Here is an 8,525-nt window from a genome sequence, read left to right on the forward strand (position 1 = left end):
GGAAGCTTCCCTGGGCTCTTTCTCCTAGCAATACCAAGGTCAGCAAAGGGCTGGACCTGGAGAGAAAGGGAGTCCCCTGCACCCCTAGGGAAGATGATCCCCTGTTCTCGAGATCAGAAGTCTCTCTCTCAGGGTCTCATCTGCAGTTAAAGCATTAGCAAGCTGCCCTCTGCTCCAATCCACAGCATAAAATAGAGGAGGGAACAAACTAGAGCACACAAGAAATGTCCAAGTAGGATAAGCCTAAAAAGTATTTCACAAGTGACCTTCCTGAAATCAGTGCCTAAAAACTGCTCTGAAGTGCAGAACAAGTATCTCCCCTGTTCACAGCTTATGGGAGGTGACAAAAGCAGCTCAAAGGGGAAAGGTCCCAGCAGCCTGAGCTCTAGTCCTTACCAGCACCTCTACTGTTTCATCTAGAAAATAAGCACCACTAACAATGCAGCACATTTAATACTATCTGAGCTGTTACAGTCCCGTGGGAAAGAAAAGATCAAATACATCCCCTGGAGGTGTAGACATAAGCTGCAGTGCAAAATAACAGGATATGACTGCAAGATGCCCAGTCTCTCTCTCTGTTTCTGCCATGTCGGGCTGCTTACCTGGGTCATCTTGTCCACCGAGACCGGAATGCCATCGATGGTGAGGGGCGGCAACTCTGAGTTAACCTCCTGAGGCGCAGGAGCATGCTCTGCTAGTGCAGACTCCAGGTCTTCCAGAATCATGCTCTTGTACTTGCGTACCTGTGGGGAATTGTTAAGCTCAGGTAAACAAGGTAAGGAGCACCAGGAGAGGTGAGTGCAAGGACGCAGGGCCAGCCACCTTCCCCAAGGTGCTGCAGAACAGGAGCAGCAAACAGTGCCACAGCTGGCAAGAAAAAATACCCACTGGCCCCGAAGACTTGGCCACATTGAAGAGCTGATGATGAAACTTCAAGTAACACTGGCAAGTGGAAGTATTTATAGGATTAAAAGAAAAGTTCTGAAGCAAGATTTATGATCCTGACCATGGTCAGGATCTGCTCCATTTACTCTCTGGTCTGCAGCAAGGTGCAAGCATCGACAGCCTAGCTGAGTTCAAACACATCATCACTACCTGCTCCCTCCGATTTTTAATCCAGGATATTCAACCCTGGTGAGATGTGCTAGGCAACCATTCATGCAGAGAAGACAGGACCTCAGTGCTGTACTCTCATGTCCATACACTCTCAACTCCCATTTACAGGGCTTTAAACATGACCTTCAGACCGCCTCCAGGCTTGCAAGGCTGCCTTGAGCAGAATGAAACCTGCAGAGAAGGTGAGCAATTCATTACATAGCTTTTCCTACAGACACCTACCACATTCTCCAAGGGTGCAGCACCAAATACTTTAAAGACAGGATTGGGTTTGGAGGGTGAGATGCAGAGCACAATGGCCTGCTGCCCCACTCTGGTGGTGTACTCATCCAGTGTGGCTCGCAGCTTCCTGAAACAGAGATATAACACAGTGAATAGGTAATGGCTGAAAGCCCTGTAGAAACACAACCCTTTGCATTGTCAAGTCCCTTTCTTAATGCTACCTATTTGCAAACCAGGTGAAAAACGGCGTCCCAGCTGGTCAGATTAACCGCATATACTGCTTCTTCCTCTGCTCCCGCAGGCCTGCTGCGGTCCCTACAGTCACTCGGCAGCTCAAATATCAATTATTCTCCCTTCTCTCCTTTTTCCATTGATGTAAAAAGTAAAGAGAAATCACCAGAGCAGCAAAGATAACACAGCAAGGGTCTGCATATCTGCCCTGTCACCACCTAAGTGTATTAGCAATACAAAACTTGCAAGGTAAAGAATTTGAATGGTTCAACAAAAGAAGACTGCAGACACAGGTTATTTTACATCCAGCCTCATAACACTGCATTGCAATTCTCTAGTACTAAAATCCTGCTCAAACCAGAACTATAAGAATTCAACATACAACTATAGGACAGGCAAGAACCAGAAATATTGCAACAGCTCAGCACAGGAAACCCAGGTATTCAGACACCTGCCACATCAGCAAGTCCCTTTGGAACAGTCTCTCTGCAGGAAAAAAATGTTCCATTATATACTTTACGGCTCTTACTCACTTCTAAGCAATGCAAGACAATGGGTCAGAAATGTTGGCATAAACTCATAAAACAAGAGAGGACTAGCACATATCACCAGATAACCTGAGCACTCCATACGGTGACAGTTTAGTATCTGCCTTGGTCATTTCAGAACCTGCTGTTAGCAGCAGACACATTGCCCCAAAGCACTAACACCACCACCAGCTAGGCAGAGATCCCAGAATCAGGAACTGTAACTTCCTACTCGATTCACAGTGGTGTAAATATCAAGCACAAACATGTCAAATTGATCAGAGTGCAAAAAAAATGATGCATTTTGTCAGTAACTTGCATGTGCCAAAATTAAGCAGTTGCATGAAAAGAGAAGAAATGATTCCTTTAAACAGGAGTTTCAATATACATTGTTCACATTTCGAGAGAGAAAAGAATTTGCTCTTCATAAAGACGGCTGGGTCAGCAGTTGGGGGAAGGAGGGAAAAACAGAATGGGGCTATAAAAAAAAAGGGACTCCACTCCCAGGGAGTATTATTTAACACTGCTTCACTTTGTTCCAGCTTGATCCTGTGCAAAGGATGTTGTGGCACTCAGCAGATGGATAAGCAGAATGTAAAGAAACCAACTTAATTTCTCACCATCTTTACAAGAGTTAGAATAGAAGGAGAAAAGGCAGAACTCTGGCCATTGCTGTTCCAGTGCATTAAGTGTGCACGCAGGAGGAAACTCTGAAGAAACGACGTGACAAATGCTCCAGCTCTTGTAAGATAACCCGATTAAAACCAAAACAGTTTAAAAAGCAAAAACTGCTTTGTTCCAAAACCTAGTAAATAGTACCAGCCAATATTTACAAATGTTTCTTGAAGATGGAATTGCAGGTGATATCTCCAGGCTTGCAGAAAGCCTGTGCAGTCACTTCAGCACCAATGCTCCTAGGTGGCCATCAGGCGGGCAGACAGCCTCAGAGCACCTGTAGTGCAACACCTGAAGGGCTACGGAAGTTTGGTGTCTACAGAGCAAGTTTCTAAAGCCAAAGAAAGTGTTTCAGCTCTGGCAGGCATCTCCCCTCGATTATTTTCCCCCAACACTAGGGGAAAGTACTAGAGGCTGGGCCAGTCTTCAGCGTGGAGCTCACACAACAGGGTCTGCTGGCAAAGGAGACTCAGGTCACACACACTAGATTTATTCACAGGATCATTTCATAATGCAGAAAAGACTTTTTTCATTAGGTAGAGAAGTCCTCGTGCCACTGCAGAGCCGGGATATGGCTGTGGCTCCTAATTCTCAGGCCAGCCGCTGTTAAAGCCACTACAAGTATCTTGCAAGGCAATGTTACCATGAGCTGCAGTTAGAACAGAATGGTGGATTCCACCAGAATGGTCACGTCAGTCCTGGTGATCATAATATCAGGAGAGTTGCAATTTAACCTATTTCTGCAAATTAAAACACAGCTCTTGTGTTCAGAAAAGATGCCCAAAAAATCCCCAAACTGGGCAACTTCTGCACAGTACATGGTCTCACCCCACACGGCACCGGAGACAGATTGAGGATGCAGACCAAGGTGTCAGAGTGCAGGCGAGACTCCTTACCGTAGCAAACGCGTCTGCTGCCTCTTGCGGATTGACGGGTTGGATTCAAAAACGTGTGGTCGCTTTCGTTTTTTACCCGTTGCCACAGCAGCAGCTGCTGCCATCCCCACAGGGCCTGGAAATTAAACCACAAAGGGTGAATCAGCACACACAGCTCAGGAACTGGCCAGAAAGGACATTGCCATTGCCTCTCCCCAGGGAGGGTCCCAAGGGCTCAGCTCAAGGGCCTCCCCACTGGACCAGGGTGACCCCAGTTCCCCACTGAGCTCTCCCGCAACCAGGATCGTTCCTCTCCAGCATCGGAGACGTGTATCAAAAGGCAAATCCCAGATCAGTCCCAGGTGAAAGTCACATATTTCAGTCCAGAGTTCTTCCTACAATCACATAACTACGTATTTTATCTTCCAAATATACTGAAAAACTCTCAAGTATGCCAAAACTTTCAATAACTGACTGCAGTTGAGGAGATCCCTCTGGCAGGGGAGAAGACACAAGGTACAATCCTGCTTGGATGCCTCAACTACAGCATCAGGAGTCCGAAGCCTTCCCCAGGGATTAAGGACCAGTTTTAATGGGAAAGAAATTGAAAATCCAGAGTTACGGGCAGCATCCTACAACAGCCCAGGAAGAACACAGGGGACCGTGGCACGGCAGCACTATTGCTTTTGTGATTAAATGCTAGACATAATCTATGTAAAGGGCAGTTTCATTAAGTTAATTGGAAGTAAATCAAGTAACATGCAGTGGATTGTGCTTCTATTGGTGATGTCCAGAAATGAGCGCAGGGTCAGAGTAAAAAAGCCCTGGGGCCTAATGCAGGCTCAAGGACTTGCCTTTGACTCCTGAGCAGAGACCTCAGTTGCCGTGTGTGTCGTTTCTCCATGTGTCAGAAGTGAAAGATTACATCAGGGGTCATAAAAGCACTGTATTTTTGTCTTTAACAAAGATGCAGCTACTGGATTGGGAAGTCCCAAGCTACCGATCAGTGGAAGCTGGTAGACAATAACAAAAGTAGCATGCGATGATATGTTTTCCCTAGGCAGCTGCTATGGGAGATGCGACGCTGTAAGGGACAGAGTGACCCTGAGTGACACTTGCAGAGCCAGGTTTTGTTAATCTGTAATGAACTACCTGAGCGCTACCCATGGCGGGCGCAGCAAGCACCGCTGCATACTGCTCCAACGATCCTGTGCTTGTGTAAAAAGAACTGTATAATAAGGCCAAGTGCCGGGTCCTGCACTTGGGTCACAACAACCCCGTGCAACGCTCCAGGCTTGGGGAGGAGTGGCTGGAGAGCTGCCCGGCGGAAAAGGACCTGAGCGTGCTGGTTGACAGCCGGCTGAACATGAGCCGGCAGTGTGCCCAGGTGGCCAAGGCGGCCAGCAGCGTCCTGGCCTGGATCAGCAATAGTACGGCCAGCAGGAGCCGGGCAGGGATCGTGCCCCTGTACTCGGCACTGGTGAGGCCGCACCTCGAATCCTGTGTTCAGTTTTGGGCCCCTCACTACAAGAAGGATGTTGAGGTGCTGGAGCGTGTCCAGAGAAGGGCAATGGAGCTGGGGAGGGGTCTGGAGCACAAGTCTGATGAGGAGCGGCTGAGGGAACTGGGGGTGTTCAGTCTGGAGAAGAGGAGGCTGAGGGGAGCCCTCATCGCTCTCCACAACTATCTGAAAGGGGGTTGTGGTGAGGTGAGGGTTGGTCTCTTCTCCCAAGTAACCAGTGACAGGGCGAGAGGAAATGGGCTCAAGTTGTGCCAGGGCAGGTTTAGATTGGATATTAGGAAAAATTTCTTCACTGAGAGGGTGGTCAGGCATTGGAACAGGCTGCCCAGGGAGGTGGTGGAGTCACCATCTCTGGAAGTGTTCAGAAAACATGTGGATGTGGCACTTCGGGACATGGTTTAGGGAACATGGTGGCATTAAGTTAACAACTGGGCTTGATGATCTTGGAGGTCCTTTCCAACCTTAGTGATTCTGTGAACTGGTGGGGGGACTGGAAAAACATTTGCTCTGGAGAAGCGAGGAAGGGCTACGCTGGGCTATCAGGCAAGTTTTGGGTTGGATGTGCCAGCCCATGCCATGAACTGCAGCCGCCTGCCCCGGGGAAGCTTGGGGCACCTGGCTCGCCAGGGGCTGGAGGGGCACCAGGCAGCCCTTGCACCAGGAGGGTGCCTGCCTCCTGTGACCACCACCCACGCCTGACAAGCTTGTGTGCTAGAAGGGAAGGAGGAAAGAAAAAGTCCTGCAGGAGCTGGGGTTGGAAAATTAATAAGCAAAGAGCATGGGATGCTCAGTGGGGTGGTGGAACTTCACAGGTTCAGTCAAGCACATCAAGAACTTTATTCATCAGATCAAGTCTGATATGGCGCGAGACCAGTCTCAGTGTTTATTCATCACTGCAGTTTTCTACTAATGAGGTAGATCCACTACACGACAAATCTGCAGGACATTTGGCAGTGGCTTCACTGGAAGGAATTTGTGATTTTGAAATACTTTCCCAGTCCAGATATGCCAGGACCCCTTGTGGCATCTCCTTGGGAGAGGCCTAGCATGTGAGCTCCCTGGCTAAGCAGGGTTGTGTAGCACTCCTGGGTTATTTTTGCTCTTGTTTATATGAGCCTGAAATAAGCTTGCTCTTTGACATATTCGGTATTTTAGTTTCATTATTTGAGGCAGCATTTACCAGGGACCTTTTTTGTTGTACAAACCAGTCTCTTATTCCCAGCACCTCCATATTACACACAGGTAAAATGATGCAAGATTCAAGCAGCCAGCAGACCTTGTGAAGAAGTGCTATTAAAGCCAGGGCAATAAGGAAGCATTCAGAGCATCCTGTGGAGTGAAAAGATCACTGGCTGCCCTCAAGCACTCTTTGCAACCTCTGCACGAATGCTACACATCAGGAGAACATTGAGCATCCCACTGACTTTACCTGCTGCAGCCAGATGGGCAGTGACCTCGTCGGCAGCCGTGGAGTTGAGGATGTCAGAGTCATCATAGGAGGTGTCCTCCGGCGAAGACGGCGAGTCTTCATCTGCACTCAGCATGCTGTGCTCTGTGTAGGTGGCCACATGGACCTGCTGCACCTGCTGGGCCACTGCGTGGGCCTCGATGGTGGCCATGTGCTCTGTTTGCGTCACCCCGTGTTCTTCCATCAATAGCTACTGTCAGAGGAGACAAAAATCACAGGAAGGGGTTACTGACATTGACGCATCATTAAGGGAGGGAAGCCAAAGGCTTCCGAGCCAGCTAGGTGAGCTGGCTGTGACCAAAAGGGAGCGGAGATTACCTCCCCCAGTGGCAGCGGTCTTCTACGAGAGGGAAATAACGACTGCACCAGGAGTCAGAAGAGGAACTTGAAGTTTAAGAGTTTTGAAAAATCCATACTTCCAAACAACATGGCATAGCACATGCTGAAGGAAAGATCTTTAAGGACCTTGTAAGCCCTGAGATTACATGCCTCTCACCCACTACACATTAAGAGGTCTGATCAAAGTTGGAACTTATTTTTGCCACTTCAAGATCTAGCTTTCAGGGAAGATGCTCAAGGGCAATAGACAACTTCTCTCTACTCCAACATCAATAGCTCAGGCCACAAACAAGGATATCAGTACAGAAGTTTACTGGCAGCAAGTTGCGTTCTGGAGACCACTTTTGTTGCATTATTTGTTTAGAGTCCGGAAGCAGGCAAAATCATTACAACCCAAGCACAAATACTACATAAAGCATATTTATTTAATGCATCTAGTGGTAAACCACTGAGTAAAGTAGCAGCTTATGCGGTTAGCAGGGCACTGGACCACACACCATGAACATAAATCTTTGCAAAAGGAACAAGACAAGAGGCACACATATTTTCAGTGTGTCTACCACACATTTATGGAAAAGGAACAGCACATCCTCAAGATAATTTTCAAATCACATTAGAAGAATTAGCACATCAACCCTCAGAAAACAGGTTCCCCAAAACCCTCGGGGCAAACAGCAGAAGGAAAAAGATGACCAGCTGTAGGGAACATTAAAATATACCCAGCAAATTCTGACCATGTAAGTATAGCCATTGAATTTAGAGCTCTTGATTGACACTCTCTTCATGGAAACTTGTTCAGCTTGTCAGGAGAAGACAGCTAGGAGCACAGACACAAACTGTGGAGTGGTCGCAGATACATGGCTGGGTAACTGCTCTATGACTTCAGACAAGCTGTGCCATCACACACAGCTTTGTCCTTCAAAAGCTTTCAGTAGCTTCCATTATCTATATCATGCCATAAATACATGACACTTTGCAAATGATCAACATAACAAAAACCTCATCCTGACAAAATAATCACTAGTCTTCTACTGACCATAAGAAACACATCCTGATGACCATACCATGGAACACCACGGCAGGATCAGTGAGACTAGGACCCAGACCAGGAGAAACGACTTTGCCAAGAGCGCTATTTTGACCAAACTAAACAATAGTCATACACAAAGAAGGATAAACTAATCAAGACATGGCAAGAGAGACTATTACGAAGGTGGGATGCTCCATGGAAGAAATGGAGAAGAACAGAAGACACCTCAGCTGAAGCTGCAAATACATGGGCAAACAGGAATAGAAGATTAGGTGGGAGGCAGAAAGAAGTTGAAGGAGAGGACCAGAGCCTTGTTCTGAATTCAAAAGAGTACGAAGGAGCAAAGCATGACTAAAGCTGTGGAGGAAGAAGTATCTTTTGCAGCAGCATTTTAAGCAGCACAAGCTCAGAAGCAAGGAAGTGGTTGCCACAGTCCAGACAACAAACAACCAAAAAGGTAGGGTGGGGAGTGACTAGTATTTAGATGCATTAATTTCTACCTCAAATCTACTGACCAAAG

The 8,525-nt window shown here is 47.4% G+C and overlaps 1 protein-coding gene across 1 annotated transcript in view; it reads right to left on the minus strand.

Moving 5' to 3' along the window:
- Positions 1–6,820, minus strand: part of NRF1 (nuclear respiratory factor 1) — a 52,983-nt gene extending 46,163 nt beyond the window's left edge. Inside the window, exons 1-4 of the mRNA XM_010295981.1 lie at positions 6,598–6,820; positions 3,668–3,782; positions 1,339–1,465; positions 603–743 (exon numbers count right to left, since the gene is read on the minus strand). Of these exons, the coding sequence (XP_010294283.1) occupies positions 603–743; positions 1,339–1,465; positions 3,668–3,782; positions 6,598–6,820 (606 nt within the window). The remainder of the gene's footprint in view (positions 1–602; positions 744–1,338; positions 1,466–3,667; positions 3,783–6,597) is intronic.
- Between the last annotated feature and the right edge of the window lie 1,705 nt (positions 6,821–8,525).

This window comes from Phaethon lepturus, unplaced genomic scaffold, assembly GCF_000687285.1.
Source record: "Phaethon lepturus isolate BGI_N335 unplaced genomic scaffold, ASM68728v1 scaffold34791, whole genome shotgun sequence".
In the NCBI taxonomy this organism is placed as follows: Eukaryota; Metazoa; Chordata; class Aves; order Phaethontiformes; family Phaethontidae; genus Phaethon; species Phaethon lepturus.